General features: G+C 44.8%; 1 protein-coding gene across 12 annotated transcripts in view; it reads left to right on the top strand.

Annotated features, from left to right (window-relative positions):
• BCL11A (BAF chromatin remodeling complex subunit BCL11A) overlaps nucleotides 1-18,061 on the top strand; it is a 100,593-nt gene that overhangs the window by 71,385 nt on the left and 11,147 nt on the right. For 5 of the 12 annotated variants that reach the window (XM_031655213.1, XM_031655210.1, XM_031655208.1 and 2 more), the window contains exons 3-4: nucleotides 3,992-4,069; nucleotides 13,470-13,571. The exons of 3 other annotated variants lie outside the window; for them this stretch is intronic. In XM_031655213.1, the coding sequence (XP_031511073.1) occupies nucleotides 3,992-4,069; nucleotides 13,470-13,571 (180 nt within the window). The remainder of the gene's footprint in view (nucleotides 1-3,991; nucleotides 4,070-13,469; nucleotides 13,572-18,061) is intronic. 4 more of the 12 variants (XM_031655215.1, XM_031655216.1, XM_031655211.1 and 1 more) reach the window with 1 other exon arrangement.

The following is an 18,061-nucleotide window of genomic DNA, read 5'->3' as shown; positions in this document are numbered from 1 at the left end:
AATGGAGGAAGAGAAACCACAACCCGAACAAACAACCCAAAAACTAAACTCCAACAAAACTAAACTCTCAAGATAGAATCATGAGAGATGCAAAATATCCAAAATGTCCTAAGTGGATCAAACCACCCTCCCCGACCCCTGCCCCTTAACAGGTCTGCCTCTCTTCCTGGGAGTCAGAAGTGACCTTGATGAACTGGATGTTAGGTCCGAAAGTGACAACCAAGCCCTCCACTGGGAAGCATCAGTCCAACCGCCTTGTTTTGACACCAGGACTAGAACAAACCAGAGGTTCCAGAGAAGGTCTCTATACCTAGGTGGGTTTCCTGAGCTGGAGAATTTTCCGTGGGGCTGTCTGTGTTGAGACTTTTCCCCATTCACTTTCCCAATTCACTTCCCAGAGAGCATGCTGAGCTCATTCCAGGACACTGTGATAGTCAAAAGGCTCTCCCACCATCACATAAAATGTACTGGGGTTCTGTTAGAAAATTAATCTCACCTGTGGAAAAAAAAATGCCTTTAAAACACTGGAGCCCTGAGTTGTGTGTGCTGGAGCATGTGGGAAAAAGAAGGATGTAGGGGGTGGAGCATTAAAAAAAAAAAAAAAGACAAAAAAATTCACGAGCCATGGAAATGGAGGAGAAACACTGTTTCTGCTGCAGTTTTCTTAGCCAGGGGCCAACCGTGGACAGCACTGTCACCTTGACCCCCTGTCCTGCTTCACCTGCCAGCTTGTGGCCTGGGTGGCTTCAGTTCTAGCCCTGGGTGACCCTCTGACTCTTGAGAACATGTGTATGTGCTTGTGGTGGGTGGGGTGTAGTGCGTTAAAGCCGCAAAGCAGAGGTGTGAAGGGCCTGGTGTAGCTCTTGGGAGACACAGAGAAGGCCCTAGGTTCTGAATGTTTTTACTTTTCCTAGGATCCCTGCTTCATTTTTGTTTTCAAGGTGTTACTTGTTTCTCTCTTCTTGCCTTCCAGCGTGTCCCAAGCAGAGGTGGGTGGCTAGGTTTGGGAATGGGGTGCTGGGAGGGGAGGGATATCCCATTCCAGGGCCCTTCCCAGTTTTTGGGCTGGGAAGCCTCAATCTCCTTGAGCACAGCAGGGCTTTGCCTTCTTCCCTGAGCTGTGGCCACCACTGGGCTGCACCAGGATCTAGTGCAACTTGGGTGACAAGGTGTGGGTGGCTGCAGGTGTTCTCCCTGCATCTGAGGCAGGGAGGCAGCTGGGGGCTTCCAGCCAGCCTGTAATGCCCCTCCCAGGGCTGTCTTCCTAGCCTTATTTTTAAGCCCTTTTAGTGGAGCAAAAACTATTTAGAACTATGGGTTCAAAAATAGGGATTATTCAAGCGGATGTACTTCACACTGTTCTTTCTCTTGGGACAGAGATGGGGGTGCAGGTAGGGGATGAGAATAGAGGAAAATGTGGAGGATTGCTACAGCAAATTGAGAGAGGAAGGAGAAAGGGACCCAGACTAGTAATTGAGACCAATTCATCAGAAGACTTAAGGAAATTTGACATCCACTGTAGCTCTTCTAACTGTGTAATTACACAGCATTTGGAAAGTGAATGATTAACCCGATTGTCCATAACAACCATTGAGCAAATACACTATTACAGATTGCCAAAATAGTACAGTGAAGCGATGGACAGCAGCCACTTTGAAGGGGCTATAATCCTCTCCTGGGTCAAGGCTGACCCAGAGGCTCCTTGGTTAGTGAATCATTTACTAGGGAAGGTTTCCCCAGGTCACTGCTGGCTCCATGGCCTGGTCCTTCCAGCCGGGTCATTTAGAATGGCTCTCCCGGAAGAAAAGTTCACTGCACAGTGCTTGAATCCTAAGTATTTATTGAGGGGGTCTTCTTTGCCCAGCATGGTACTCAGAGGTAGACCACTGAGACTTGGTTCTTGGAAGCCTTGAACTTTTAGTTGACAAACCAGTGGTAGATGCTTGCTGATTACAGGGAGACCTGGATCCAGGAGAAATGGAGTGGAGAGCCAGGGTCAGAGGAGAGACGTAGCCTTTGCAGGCCTTTGTGTTATCTAGCCAGTGCTTTCATGTCCCCAGCCCCCTGGCCTCCAGCCCCTCCGCCCCCACCTTCCCCCCACTGTCCTTGGTGCAGAGCAGGGCAGTCATCTCAGTGGGGCCTCCTTCGGGGAAGTCCACAGCCTTGCTCCACACTGGAGGAGCCGCCAGAGTCAGCCAAGAGCCGCAGGCCATAAATGCAAAGTATGATTTAACAAAAGCAGCTTTTGAGTGAGAAAGCTGAGTGGAGTTGTCCCAACCTGTCAACTTCAGATTTCTTTCCTCCTCCCCATAAATCAAAAAACGGTTGGTGGAAGGGAGGGACAGAAGCGTTTCATTTTCAGATTTTGTAAGAAAATAAAATCAAATCAAAAGAACCTGCCCCACGCTGATACCTTACATGCCAGGTTTGAGCCTGAGGCAAATTTTTGTGGCCATGTAATAAGCCTCTTTAAAATGGTGACAGACCCTTGACTCTTTGCCTTGAATTACATTGATAAAAGACATTTTATTGCATTAGAGCCGGGGCAGGAATACAGGACGGTTCTTGCCTGGTCGGCCTCTTTGAAACCGTGTCAGCCTGCCGTCCACACTCTCCACCGCCTGACAGGGTTTGAGTGCGATGGCGGCTGAGATCTGTGGGCCGGTGACAGAGGGGGCTTTCTACCTAGCAGTCGAAGGTTGAGGCCCTGGAAGCAAAAGGATTTCAGCCTGAGGGGCTTGTTAAGGGAGAGTTATTCTTTTGTGTTCCTAGTAGACCTGAGAGATCTTGACATTGGTGGCCTCTGGTCAGCCTCATGGTTTGGACTGCATGGAAATGCTAGACCTGAGAGACCTCATTTTCCAAGCAGTCTTAGAGAGACTCAAAACAAAAGATGATCCCCGGGTCCCACCGTGGTGTGTGGCCCCTGTGCCCACAGAGGCCAGGTGTCCATAGGGCTGAGTCCCCAGGTGGACCTGTTAGGTGGGTAGAAAGGAGTTGAGGATGTTGTGCTGTTCGATGGAGGAGCTTGGAGGTGTCTGGGAACATTGGATGTTACTCATATGGAATCAGCAGAATTATTAGTCCCAAGAACAGACAGCAGTGCCCCACCCCGTGGCTGGACTGAGGCTTCTCCAGTGATGGCAGGTTGTATCTGTGGGCATCTCCGATTTGCTCAGGGAGCCCTTTCCAGATTGGTCAGCGGTATAAATGAAGGATTAGGAAATTGGGTAAAAAGCCAGGGAGGAGGGGGAAAAAAAACCCGACAAAGCCAAGGCCTGTGTTTTGTTCTGTGGGACTCTGCCAGAGAGATGAGGACTGAGGCCGGAGCTGGGCTGCTGTGTGCCTGGGAGGTGGGAAGGTGCTGAGGCACTGCAGAGAAGCAGCTGCCATGTGCCCCGGGCAGAGGCCTGTTTCTGAAAGAAGGACTTGCTGTCATGGGAGGAGGCCTGGCCTCGAAGCACCAGAGCTCTCCTTCATTCAGCCTCACCTCAGGCGAGAGGGCAGCCTAGTTTTGTTCCTGAAGAAATGTTAGAGCCTGACCTGCTAGACCATTTTTTTTTTTTTTTGGTAGAGCTTTGAAGCCTTAAATTAGTTCTCATAATTTCCGAGCAGCTCTGTGTTAACCATAGGACATAATAGGTTTTAATTCTGGAGAATGGCCAGTTCTGGTTCTCAGAATCTCTCAGCCAAGACTGTCACAGAGTATTAGGCCTGTGAAGTGCCTTCCACACTTCCCCTGAAGTCCACACACCACTCACTCAATAGTGCCAGAAAGGCAAGTGAGGAGATTGCCTGAAAGGGGCCGTAAGACCAGTGTCCAGACGACACGTTTCTGCCGCGGCCCTGAGGTGGTGGTGGGAGGGCGTTCATCAGAAGGTGGGCAGAGTTCTGAAGCCCAGCCCTGTCCTCCCTGCCCGCAGCAGGACACTTCTGAGATCTTCGAGTTCCTCACTGTGAGGTTAGGCTAATACCTTCCCTCATTCCACAGGACGACTGTGGGGGCAGGATGTGAAGAGAGAGTACTTTGGGAAGAATATAACGCTTTCCACCCAGCCTGGGCAACATGGTGAGATCCCATCTCTACAAAAAATACAAAAATTAGCCAGGTGTGGTGGTGGCGCGTGCCTGTAGTCCCAGCTACTTGAGAGCTGAGGCAGGAGGATTGCTTAAACCTGGGAGGCGGAGGTTGCAGTGAGCTAAGATTGCACCACTGTACTCCAGCCTGGGCAACAGAGTGAGACCAAGTCTCAATTTTTTAAAAAAGCTTTCCATAAAGGCTAGGACAGATGTGCTTCCTTAAGAAGGGCTGGACTTGGAGGCCTTGCCCTCCTCTGGGCTTATTGGCCTTGAGGGAGGCCTGAGAGAGCCTTCCTGGGGCTGCTCGTCCTTCTGGCCCCTTCTCTGTGCACAGACCAGTCTTGGATGATAAGTCAGGAAAGCCCTCCAGCTGGCCAGGCTGCAGTGTCACTGGGGCTGCCCACACCAGCTGACCGTGGCTCCCCACTCCCTTGTCACTCACAGCACCACTGCCCCTGTTTCCACAGTGCCCACAAACAAAACATCAGGAGTCTCTTGGAAACGCCATTTTTGGTTATTTCTTTATTTATTATTTATTTTACTTTAAGTTCTGGGATACATGTGCAGAACCTGCAGGTTTGTTACATAGGTATACATGTGCCATGGTGGTTTGCTGCACCCATCAACCCATCATCTACATTAGGTATTTCTCCTAATGCTGTCCCTTTCCTTGCCGCCCCCCACCCCCCGCAACATGTTTGGTTTTCTTTAGCTTATTCTAGTATTTTCTCAAGACCGAGTGAAATGATAATATAGAGGCATAAAGCACATTTGTTGTGAGTTGACGCAGATAAAAAGGCTCGGGGTGGCCTCTTCAGAGTAATTTGGGAGTCGTGTGTTCTGCTGGCTTTGATAGACAAGCCCTTCTCTGCCCTGGCAGGTGTTATCAGAATCAAACGTTTGCAAATGGTCATTCTCATCGCATCCATCTTCACAGCCCCATTCCTCTTCCTGAATGCTCAGTTGAAAATGCGTATTTCACCTTCCTCAGGTATCTAATACTTAATCTGGGAGAAACGCAAGTGTGGTTTGCAAGGCTTTCCAGGTGTCCGAATGATGACTTTCCGTCCTTTTCTTCACTTCTCGAGTGGGGTAGGGAGGCACTGGGGTGTTTGTGATACATTTGTGTGAAGCTGGACAATTCGGGTGACAGAAATATGTTCAGGGCAGCGTCTTTTATTGTCCCTTCTAACTACAAAGGCATCGATTGCAGTTGAGCCCCACTTTCAGAAGGCCCAATACACACAAAAATCTCATTAATGGAAACTGATAAATTAGAGAGTGATTTTTCACATTACAGAAAGATTGTTAACTTTTCAAAAGGTTTCACCACAGGGTTTCTTTAAATAGTGAGCTCCCCCACTGAATTTAAAGTGTTTGTTTACAGATCATTAACTACTTGACAGAAAGGATATTTGGGGTTGGGGGGAAGGAAGACACACTTAAAAGGTAAAATGTTAGAAGCCCTGCCAATTTTCAATGAGCCTGGAAGGGTGACGAAACATCTCTGAAATTATGTTGGTTAGCAAATGTGATTTATTTTACAGAAATTCATTTTACACATGGCTTTCCAAGAACTCCATGCTGATGGGGTGTGGGGGGAGGGCAAGGACCACAGGGTGCTGGGCTTTGCTGTCCTGGTTTGTGGTCGCCGGGGAGAGGACTCCCTTTTCTTAGAGTCCTGTGTGTGCCTTCGTGAGCAGTGGGTGCCAGGCTCTGGCATGAGGCCGAGCTTTGCTACTGGCCTTCTGGCATGAGCCACTGAGACCTTTTCCCTTGACATTTAGCCTGGGTTTGGGGAAGTTTCTTCCTGGTTCTCTGACCTTCAGTCTCATTGGCTCAGGACACACCTAGGTTTCCTCCTTGAAGCTCAGACAGGTGAACTTTGCAAGACTGTGTCCCAGGAGGTTGAAATCCACCATCAGGCTCACTCTCTAAGCCTAAGGATTAGCCTGGGGACCGAGCCCAGCCCCGAACTCTCGCATAAGGCCCTCCTCATCCAGGTCAAGGTCGTGAGGGGAACAGGTGTATCCTGGCCAGCTTCTAGCACGGCCTATCGTAGGTCTCTTGGCTGGTCCGAAGGAGGCCTGGACTGGCATGGGAGGCAGGAGAGAGAAGCCACCCATCTAATCCAGTCTTCTCCTTTTAAAGATGGAAACACTTAGGGCCAGAAAGAAGAAAGGATTTATTCAAGGTCACGAAACAGCTGGTGAGTTGCAGAGTTGGGGCTGCAGAACTTAGGTTCCTGACTTCCCTCTAGGAGTCTCTCCAGAGGAACAAGTCCCTGCTTCCTCAAGGAAGAAAAGAAACTGGGGAGTGGTGGCAGTGGGAATACATGGAGCAAGGGCATCTCTGAAAGTAGCTCCCAAATAACCTGATAAATACCTTGGACGGAGGCAAGGCTACACCCCTCTCCCTGCCCCCACTACACACAGACATCCTCAACTGAGGATTCAGAGCAGGAGTAAGGGCACCCCTATCCTCACCATGGCTTTGAAAAGAAGAAAGAGGGCAAATTTGGAGGGATGGTCAAGTTGATGATTGAAGAGACAAAGTAGTGTAGGAAAATCTCAATGTTTCTTGCACAGTCATTTGTTGAAAATGTGTCAGCAAGTACAAGCCCATCTTAAACTGGCAATGAGACATCTGAAATAGATTATTTAAGCCAGGGAGGCAGTATTGCAAGGAAGAACATGGCTATCAACACTTGTTTGTCTGACTCAGAGGAATAAAACATAGTAAATTTTGCCTTAGCGGGCCACCCACACTCATTGGGGGAAGAAACAATTGAGGTGGGGGAAAAACAGAACAGATGAACCTTCATGGAGTTTCACAAGAGTCCACATGGCTGTGTCCCTTATTTTCAGAAAATGTGAAATTGGAAAATACGCACTTGTGAAAACGGAAGATGTCACAGAAATCTTCAGAGGATTTATTTAGATGGTCGTATCCTCTGCTGTCAACTGGATGAATCAATGTGCAATATTTTGATGTGAATGTAACCACCTATTGGGCCCCATTTACTCTGTGCCCACCTTGGGCTTTGCTTCTCTCTGAGCATCTTTACCTGCTTTTTCTTTTTATCTAGGAAATCCTTTCTCTTGGCTCTCCGGGTTTAACTCATAAGTTTTCCTCTTTCCCAAAGCCTCTCTCCCTCCCTTCCAAATGGAAGTAATTTATCTTCCTTTGAATTTCCATAGCAGCTCATCTGTACCTCTCTCATGACACACTTTCTGCATTGGGGTAGAGCAATTTCTGTGCAGGCTTTACCTTTTCTACTAAATGAAGCCTGCTGTGGGAGAAATCTGTGTCTGTGTTTTCTTTGTACTGCCCACAGTGGCTAGCCCATTGCTTTGGGCATTGTAGGCACTCAGTAAATATTTGTTGAATGAATGCATGAGAGGTTGAATGAATGCATGAGAGAATGAATGAATGCAATTTATCCTGGGGGACACACATTTTGCATAGTGAGGTATGTGATTAAACAAACAAAAAAAATGTCCTAAGACAATTTGTCTTTTTTATGCAGCTGCCCTCTCAGTCTCCTAGATAAGTTCCACCATTCTAAGGCAAAAGCTTAAAGTATAATAAAAATTTATCTAATTCATGATCAAGTGAAAATACTTTGGGCCCAGAGCCAAAGAATATTATTGGAGTGAACTTTTTTTTTAACACCCTAAATTTAACCAGCTGGAATTCTTTTTTTAAGTACCATCCTATTCAACCTTTTGAAATGAAGGATTTGCCTTTTAGTGGGAAATCTGCATTTCAACACAAAGATGGAACACAATGTCTTTGGCTTAGTTACTCTTCAGAAAAGCAAGATTTTTTTTTTTTGGAATTATATGCTTTGCTTATGTTAAAGACACAGCTTGCAGAAAAATTTTGTTTAGGCCTGACAGATTGGTGGCTGGCATTTTTATAGATAAAGGGTCATGCAAAATGTCATCTCTACTTCCTCCCTTTATCGAGAAAAAGCCTAGGATGAGAACTCTTAAAAGGTGAAGTTAGTAACCCGTTGTTTGAATAATCAAGGCTCTGAGAGGATAGCATTGATCAAAAAAGAGTTTTAAAATGAGTGATTGATGTTATTTAAAGTCACTGGTGAAGTATCAAGGAATCTAAGGACCATGAGTGAGTTTCTAGGAAGAAATTCTATATTGTAGTGTCTATAATTATTGCTTTCTTTTGTTTTTGCAGAATACACTTTTTAAAGAACATCAGGATTTGGTAAAACCTTAGCCAGTAAGAAAGCAATGAAGGAAAAAAATGCTCATGTAAATGCTCATTTCCAGAACAAAAGAGAATGCGATTTTGACAATATCAGAAGGTTAATTAAGAAGTCTGTGAGTGATGATAAAGCTGGCACATTTTCATTACAGATTGACACAACTCAAGACACAGGCATAGCTAATGTTTGCTCTATAATACTCTGATAAGTCAGAGAATCTAAGCAAGAAGAACTGGTATCTATGGTAAACATAGGGTCAAGAGCTAGATGCGGCTGAATAGAAAGGACATTTACTTTGCAGTTAGATAAAGAAGCCTCTAGCTCAGACTAGCCGCACTGTTGTTATTTGTGTGACTTGAACCTAGTAATCGGATTCAGAACTGGAATAGTTCCTTCAGGGTACTTTACAAATGTTCAGGATGCATTTTAAGTGTAGTCTAGAAGGTCGCTACATGGAAGGGCTGAGGGACTTGAGGTTTATGGACCGGGAGAGGACTGTAGGGAGTCCTGTATTTTGGCCTGTCACCAATATAGAGATCCCTTCTCAACACAGTGTCATCCATTCTCTTTTTGAAGTCCCAGGGTGAAAGAAAGGGAGGTCACGGCGTCATGAGATAGCCCATGCCATGTGGGACAGCTCTACTGCTTTTGTGCCTGTCTTACTGAAAAAAAACAAACAGGGAAATTATCTAAAAACATATGTTTAGGAAATATATACACATTCACACACGTACACAGACATGCAGGCACACACATATACACACATGCATGGACACGCTCACACACATGTGCATGCACGCACATGCACACGCTCACACCCGCACATGCACACGCTCATACGTATATACACACATGCACACGCTCACACACATACGCACACATGCACTCATATACACACATACGCATACATGCACACACACGCACACATATGCTCACAAACATACTTGCACGTGCATGCACACACACATACAGACTTATGCATGCACATGCTCACACACACACACGCTTGCACACGCACACACACATACTTTTTAGTGAATAGCACACATCTATATACTCCTGTGGAGAGTCCTGTGGTTTTAGTACCTGTTGAAATTGGGCTCCCAAAGCAGTCATTAAATGTGTTGGAATGATGCTTTTTTGCTTAGCTGTTTTGGCACATTTGGAAATCTGCAGTATTACCTATTGATTAGTAGACAGTAATGTGTCTGTATTATACACCCAGTGATTAGTTTCAGAAACAAATAGCATGTTAATAGTCAAGGAATCTTTGAGACGTTCTTGAGGAAACCAAAAACTTGATTTAATGACCTTAAATTCCAGGAGCATCCCACTGGGCTTAGAGCTCTGGGTCAAAAGTTGGTATCCAATATATGTAGAAATGTAAAGTGACCAAATGTATAACATTAAATCAAAGCCATTCCCAGTTTGTTGCATATTTTTTAATGAGACCTGAAAAATAAGAGTCATTATTTTTTAATTCAGCCATAAGGAAACTTTGCAACCTAATAATGTGTAAGGCATTTCTGAGGCCCCAAGTGGAAATGCTGGGTCTAGAGAGATCTTTATGAAATAGAACAGGTTGAAACACCTTCCACCAGAAAAGTGTAAGACATTTGAAAAAACATTGAGTCAGAAAAGGGAAATGTGTCCCATCTGAAAGACCAGAAAGGGAAACAAGAGTCCAGTTCCTGCTCTGTCCGTGCGGTTGCCACAGCTGCGTTCTCTGACATGTCGACTTTTATGGAAGCAGCGAGGACACAATCTGACACAACTGGTTTGGGTGTTGTCTCATGCTAAGAAGGCCCTGGAACTGATGGAGAGCCTGGACCTGTTCTCTGTCCTTATCAATGACAGACGGAGGGTGGAACCTGAATTTCCTAATGGAGACACCCTTAGGGATTCCCTAAGCTTAATTTGATTTTGACTGTTCCAGTCCTAAAGGAGGTGGGGTCCTGGACAGGAGGGAGAACAGCCTCATGGCCCATGGGTCTTTGCGCAGGGAATCTCAAAGCTTCCAGCGTTCATACTTCCCTTCCCCTAAGACAGCAGTGCTGATTCAACTTGAGTGTGCATCAGAATCACCTGGAGAATTTATTCAACATAGACTGCTGCTTCCCCGCCCTCAGTTTCTGATTCAGTAAGTCTGAGGTGGTGCCCAAGAATTTGCATTTCCAACAAACTCCCAGGTGATGCTGATCGGGGGTGGGCTTGGGTCTGCATTGTGAGAATCACTTGCCTAAGAGCACCAACAAAGAAATAAAGAGGACATAACTAGATCACCCACTTCCTGGCCAGCAACCAGAGCCCATCTCTGGCTGGGCAGAATGAAAGTGAAGGTGGGAAAAGAAGAGGCCCTCAACCAGGGGCAGCTCTTCCCCCATCCCGCCCCCTGGCCTGGGAAGGCAGAGCTGCTCCTTGAGTTTGACGCTCAGAAGCATTAATTGTGATACTTTACTTTGTCTAAGCCGTGATGAAATAATTGAAGGCATCATAGCAAGAAGTTAAGCCCTAGGGAGGCTATTAACAATTTAGCATTTCCAGTTCATGTGGGAATGTCGATTCTACTTACCAAAGAGAATATTATGGATGTGTTTAGTGGAAGAAGCAGCAGAATCAGCTGGGGTCCTCAATTGGCTTTGCTTTGACCCTCTTCCTGGAGGAAGATAAATGCAAGGGTTAGTCTCACAAAGACAGTGTGCTTTTTTCTAAAGTAAATAGCTTCTTAGCCTGATAGAAATGGTTTCAGCTGTCTAATTCTGCAGGGGAAGCAGAGGTAGAGGGTGAACACAGCAAAGGTGAGGCCAGGAGGCCCAGGCAGCAGAGCAGGCCTTGTTTTCCAACTGTGAGACCAAGTCAGTTCATTGGCACCTTTTGAAAACCCCATGTAACACTGCTGGGCTGGACCCTCCCCAGGACTGTTAAGTACTGCCTAATGGATCAGCAGAAACAGGACCTTCTTATTGGGCAGTGAAGACCATGGCAGTAAGAGCAGAGGGGAAGAGACAGATTCCCAGGAAAGATCACTGGATCAGGAGTCAGGAGATGAATGCTAATCTTCACATTGTGGTTAACCATCAGTGTAGCCATGGGCAAGTCGCTTAATTTCTCATGGCCTCAGTTTCCCCATCTGTAAAATGAAGGGAGCGACTTGATGATAGCTAAGGTTTTCTACAACTTAGAAAACAAAAACAAAAACAAATGATGCTGCCAGATACTCAGATGAGACCTCACTTTGCCACATGGTCTGACACTATAGAGCTCTGGTCCTACAGTCAGCTTGTTTAGGGCTAATGGGTTTGTAGACGAGTTTGCCAACCAGAGATTCATGCGAGGGGTTAAGCATGGATTAGGTCAGCAGTTCTCCCATTTCTTGCTGGAGGCCTGCTGAAGCACTTCAGGGTCTCTTCCCAGAGTAAGTGGCAGAGAATTTGAAATTAGATGCTCCCCATACAGGGATCCAAGTACCTGTTGCTTTTATGCTGGGATCACAGAGATACCCGGGTTGCGTGTGTTTCCTAAGAAAAGGATGTCTGTTTTGGCAGCAAACTTAGTGAACGGCTGAGGCAAAAACAAGTGCAAAAATGGATTCTCAGATTTCTCATTGAAAAATGCCATGACAAAATCTGTAGTAATTTTACACCACACTCTCAATTCAGTTGACATAAACAGTCAAATGTAGACATACTTGTTTGTTAAGTCCGGTCTTCCTGCTTGTGTTGGTTCACTTTGCGGTTGTTTATTTTGTTATAGGTCAGAGAGGATGAAATGTCTCTGTAGACGGTCTCAGGCTAGGTGGTGCTTCCACCAGGGCCTCCCTCTGCAGGCCTGGTAACAGCAGACCTATGCTGTCTGTGTAAGAGCCTTCTCAGCAGCACACCATCGTTACCCACCAGGCTCCTCACGAAAGGAAATCTTGTCCCAATTGCCTTGGCTGTGCTTGGCAGTGTGCTCTATATAAGGAGAACAGGATGTATTTTACACTTGAGACCTGCTATCCTAGAGTACAACAACAACACTTCTAAGTGCTCTTAATATTAAGCTAATGGAAAACATACTGTTTATTCACCATCAAAGTCTGTTTTTCTTCTCTCCTGCCCTCCGCAATCATCACGAACTCCAAACCTCTAGAACACACAGAGCGTTTCCTGCACCATCTATCCTCCAGTCTGTCTCAAGATGGACAACTACATGGTTAGTTAGCTAGAGGAGGACTTGGAAAAGCTAGGCACTTACCACATAAACCATAAAATCCCCAGACTGCACAAACCAAATTTTCCTCTTCTCAAAAAAATCTCAGTGCTAGAAATGTTTTGTTGACTATCAGATTCATTTTATTAGTGTGAAAAGTCACTTGTCTTCACCAGAGTGCAACAAAGTGCAATAAAATGGTGAAGGTGGGCCAGGGTTTCTGGGTGCTGGTATTACTGGAATGCTGGTTCTTTCCTTGTCATGTAATGGCCAAAGTTATTTGGACCCCAGAAGTCTAATCTTTATCTTCCATTGCTTTGTATTGTGAGAAGCCACATCTGTACAGGGTTTCCCGTTGACAGGACTCTAGCATATGGCCCAGGTCAGTCCAGAAATGCCCAAGGTTCCCCTGTCACTGAAGGCTCTATCATAAATATAGCATGGGAAGAGGGGGGCAGAGGGACAGAGAAAGCAGAATGGGACTCTGTCCCATAAAAAACGGTTCACAAATCTACTCATTTCCTATCAGCATTTTGTTTTTTGCTTGGGTTTGTCTATAAAGTAAAGTTAATGTATGCATGTAAACCAGCCTTGCAGATAACGCCCACCCCCATGTTTCCAGGCTACCCACAATATTACCAGTTTTCCCCTTGCTGTTTACCCATCTCTTTCCACAAAACAATAATCAAACAACAAATAAACAAGCAAATGAACCAAAGACCACCTCTCCCCATTCCTAAAACAAACCCTTTCCCTTTTGTCAAAAAGACCGAAATTGAAAACAAAACAGAAACTGTGGGAAATAACTCTCCACTCTTCTTTTGTTTCAGGCCTTGGGCCTGTTAACTATCTGCAAGGCTGTTGTAATGATGTTAATCTGTTTTAATGGAATTGAAATGTGATATCCTGTGGTTTATGATGCACGTTGTTTGTAGCTGTAGTGCTTGATTTTGGGTTTCTTTCACAGATAAACTTCTGCACTGGAGGGGCCTCTCCTCCCCTCGTTCTGCACATGGAGCTCTAATCCCCACGCCCGGGATGAGTGCAGAATATGCCCCGCAGGGTATTTGTAAGTTGAGCCTTATTTCTTCTACAAATGTCCATGTGTATAGAGATGACAGTTTCTGGAAATTGCCCTTACTTTTTAAGTACTGAACGGAGTTACTTCCAAAATAGATTGTCATATGTATTATTCCATTACTCACTTGGCAGACGCTCCCCACTCCACTCAGCCCCAGAGGGACTTCTTGCCTCCCCTTTTTCTTTCCTCACTGGAGGCTGGGAGCTGAAAGTAGCTCATCCCTGTGGGTCTTCTCCCCAGGGTCTTGTCTGGCTCCATGGCTAGTGATTGAATATGCCTGTGCCTTTGGAGCCCATTTTATTACTGGACATTCACTCCTGTGGCCTCATTTAGGACTTCGGGTATAGTCCAATGCACACATCTTTAGCCAAGGCCAGAATCAAAAGCAGTCAGTTTAGGGTTATTCCAGAGTTATTCTAATACATATTCCTTATGTATTTACATGTGTATTTGTACATAGTATATTTTATATATACATGATCACACATAATTTTGACTTATTTTTCTCCTAGTTTTAGAGGAAAATGCACATCATTTTAGTTAAAATGTGAAGGTTCTACTATCACCACCACCACCACTACCACCACCATCACCACCACCACCACCACCACCACCACCATCACCATCACCACCACTACCATCACCACCATCACCACCACCACCACCGCCACCACCACCACTACCACCACCATCACCACCACCACCATTTACTTGTTCAAGCGAGCTTTTATAGTAAGGACCATTTTATGAAACTTAAATTTGTCCATTTATACAAATGTTTTCTGAAAGATACTGTTTTAGAAAGTAATACAGTTTGCCTCTGTGTAGGAAGAGATGGTATGAATCATGCATGGCTAAAGGGTTGGGGGGTGGGCAGTGATTCCGCCCTAAACACAAAAAAGCAGGTTCAAGAAGAAAAGAAGTGTGACCTCTAATTTTTATTTGAAAGTAAATGAAAAATAACCTGCTGTGGAAAGAAAAGAAAAGAAAAGGAAAAGGGTCATGGAAAGAGAATAACAAAGAGCAAGATGCCAGAGTTAAGGCTCTAAGGGGGACTGTTTTTAGACGGGAGGGAAACGACACTTATCCATCTTGTAAATGGTATCTGAAGAGCAGGGCATGCACCCTGAGACCAGAGTCAAAGCCAGTTGTTTATTTTTGTTAACTCCTAGGTAATCCTAGGTAACAAAGAGTTATTGTGTGAATTTCATAAGCCCTCAGGTCCTGAGGGCTGGGTGGTTCAGGGGTTAAAAGCACTTCATCTGCCCCCCTTCCCCAAGCTGGGCCTAAGCCTGGGTTAGGTCACAGATTGCAGAGGGTTTAGGGGGTTGGACTCAACGGTTTCTAGTCCCTGCATGCTGGCTGGGTGGGGAGAGCTCTCCTGTTGCTGGGGGCGTCTGGGGCCTGCATGGGGCTGTGGGAACGGAGCCACTTTTGGAGGGAAGGGAAAGAAGGCAGTTGAGCAGTTGAGAGGAGGGTGGAGTTGAGAGGCCAAGGGCTGCTGGCCAGGGAAACATAGTTCTCTGTCTTCAGCCTGGTCTTCCTGAGGGCCGGGAGTTTGATTTGACTGGTAGGAAAGTCTGAGCTTGATAGGGAACCCTTGTCCTCTCCCACCTTCCCACAAAGGGAGGGTACATAGTTTACTGGTGCCCCTGCCGGCAGGACCAGTTTAGGAGTGACCAGAACAAGGTATGTGGAAATGGGTTGTGGGGGTCCAGAAAGCTCTAGAACAAATCTGATGCCCATTCCACTTGGCGGCATTAACCTGCTGCCCCCGGCTTCTAGAGCTCATAGCACTTCCCTTTGGCCGCCCTGCTGTGTGCCAGTCACCCCTGCTCTTTCACTACAGCCTCCTTTTGGCCTGGGTTAAGGCCTGGACTGGGACCTTCCTCTGGAAGCCGTGCGGGGTGTGTAATGTGGTTAGTCATTACCCTCAGTAATTAATCACCCCTGGTAGTAATGAAAATTCACATTCATGTTGGACCTGATAGTTTACAGAGGGCTTTTATATACTTCTGTCATTTGAACCTCCCAAAAATTCTTTACAGGTACTGTTTTTATGCTCATTTTACAGATAGGAATTCTAAGACTCAGAGAAATCAAATGACTATCCCAGAGTTACATGCTGGTGAATAATAGAGCTAGGGCTCCAGTCTCAGGCCTCCTTGTTCTTCTGAATCTTGAGCCTTAGATCACATGACTTTTTCACATTGGTGACATACTAGAAATGGGAGTCATTCCTTCCTATAAAGTAAAATGAAATAAGATAAAAGTCAGTAGGTGGGCTAATAGCTTATTTTAACCCTTTTGATGCCTCAAGTTCCTATGCTTAGGGGCCAGGTGTCAGTTTATTGCTCTAAATCAAAACAATCCCTGTAAATGCCCAATGAGGCTCTCAAATTGAGAAGCTGATTTTCATCAGAGTAAATGAAGAATATTATTATATTTTACACATCAATAAATCAATGTAGCCCTAATTTTGCCACACAGGAAATCAATTCTGGTCTTTCTAAATCATCAAAGATGTTATGAACAAAGTAATTTCACAAATTATGGCAAGTAACACATTTATTGATGACTGCAGTTTAGGAATTTAGAATCTGTGAGCACTGTAATATAATATGGTACACCGGCACGAGCTGAGTGAAATACAGATTATATGGTGAAATTGTAATGCATCATTTGCTATTAGTGGACTGGTAATAATTACCAGTTTCAAAGCAGCTCTCTCCATGTAATCTTTAGTCTCAATCGTAACAGCCCTTCTCATTGACATTATGATTACACTAGCTGCCCTCATGATCTAGAATATCTAGTTGATGGGAATACTAAAATGCGATAGTGAAAACTGTATGTTGTATGCTCATTATAAGATAAAATGCCATTTTCTCTGACCTGATGTATGAGAGAGAGGGAGGATAACATCACAGTGTTAACATACTGTAGCATGATCACATAACTAGCTCTGAAAAAAAGTTTAGGACGCTCAGGGCAGCAAAATAAAATGGACTTTTCTCATTTAAGCCTTTTTGAAAGGATACAAATGAGATCCTTGATGTAGTGCTGTATGCCACAGATTTTGGCATTTATCAATGACTACATTCATGGCACATGTGAAACCAGCACCACTAATTATGAGTCCAGTCCTGGATTTCTATCGATTTTTTTATAAGGTAAAATATAATTTTAAGGCATTTGGAGTGATGAACGTGTTAAGGACTTGCATTATCAGACAAATCTTTTTACTTGCCCAACTCAGATTGTCGGGCTACATGGGTATGATAGTCACGCAGAGACCTAGGGAGGACAAGGAGGAAGCCACAGAGGATCATGTAGTTGGAACCAGATAATTTTTTTTCCAGCCTATTTGGGACCCAAGTCATTGTTCAACAACAACAAAAAATTTATGAAAATGCTCTCAATGAAGCTTTTTATTTCCCTTTGAAGAGAGGAGGCAAACAAAAATAGGCAGATAATGTGATACTAATGTCAGCGTTTTCTTTCAAAATCTTTCTGCCTTTTTTCCCTCTTCCACATTAGACAAATGTTTGAAATCTAATTTTGGTATCTTACCATCTAATCTTGTTTAAGAGATTTACCCAGGAGTGGGATATATTGAGTGGGATTATAAATGCATTGTAAAGTAAATTACAAGGTCAGTGCAGGAGTCCATTATTGAGACAAGTGCTTGAGCAAGGCTGGCTTGTTTTGGAATACCAGTGTTTGGGGGCTCCTGAGAAGACCCTGCCGGCTTTTCTTTCTGACTTGCTAAATGGAGGCATCATATAATTGATTAATTCCTCATTCTCACTATTAACCTCCCTGGTAGATTTTTATTTTTTATTTTTTCCCTTCTTAGAAAGTTAACTGACAAATACTAGCTGTGGCCTTAAGGAACTCTTGTAGCCTTTCTTTTAAAAGAAGGAGAAAAGTTTGTTATTTCTCAGTTGTATTTTAAGGTTTTTTTCAGAATCCATGGGAAGTTTTCTGTTTTTCTCATCCTTGTCCTTTGGCTACCATTACTTCTGCCCTTTTTAATGTTGTACTTGACTAGTAAACTGTTGGTTAGTTATTCCATATATATATATATATATTTAATTTAGCTATCTCCCCATATATATTTAATTTAGCCATCTCCCCAAATGAAAGATTTTGTGAAGTCAAGCTGGCCCTTCTTTGCCAAAGTGGCATTTACCACTCTTGGGTTCTTTTCAGCAAGGGAAATAATGTGACTTAAGCAGGGCCCCTCTCCAGACGGCTTGGCTACTGGCCAGAGTTGACTAGCTGAACTGTATCTTTCTGTTTCTTTCTCAACTGGAGCTGAGTCTCAGCCGAGGGCGCAGGATGTTGTATAATTTGGTTCACGTTGTTAGCCTCTCAAAATAATGAGGAGGAGGATAGTGTAGCATTTCTCAGCCTGCTGCCTGTCATGGTGCTGGCTGCTTTAACTGTTCCTTAAACTAGGATGCTGTGTCTGC

Source organism: Papio anubis, chromosome 14, assembly GCF_008728515.1.
Source record: "Papio anubis isolate 15944 chromosome 14, Panubis1.0, whole genome shotgun sequence".
NCBI classification, from domain to species: Eukaryota; Metazoa; Chordata; class Mammalia; order Primates; family Cercopithecidae; genus Papio; species Papio anubis.
The sequence above is the reverse complement of the archived record's forward strand: the minus strand, read 5'-3'. Positions and strand labels throughout refer to the sequence as shown.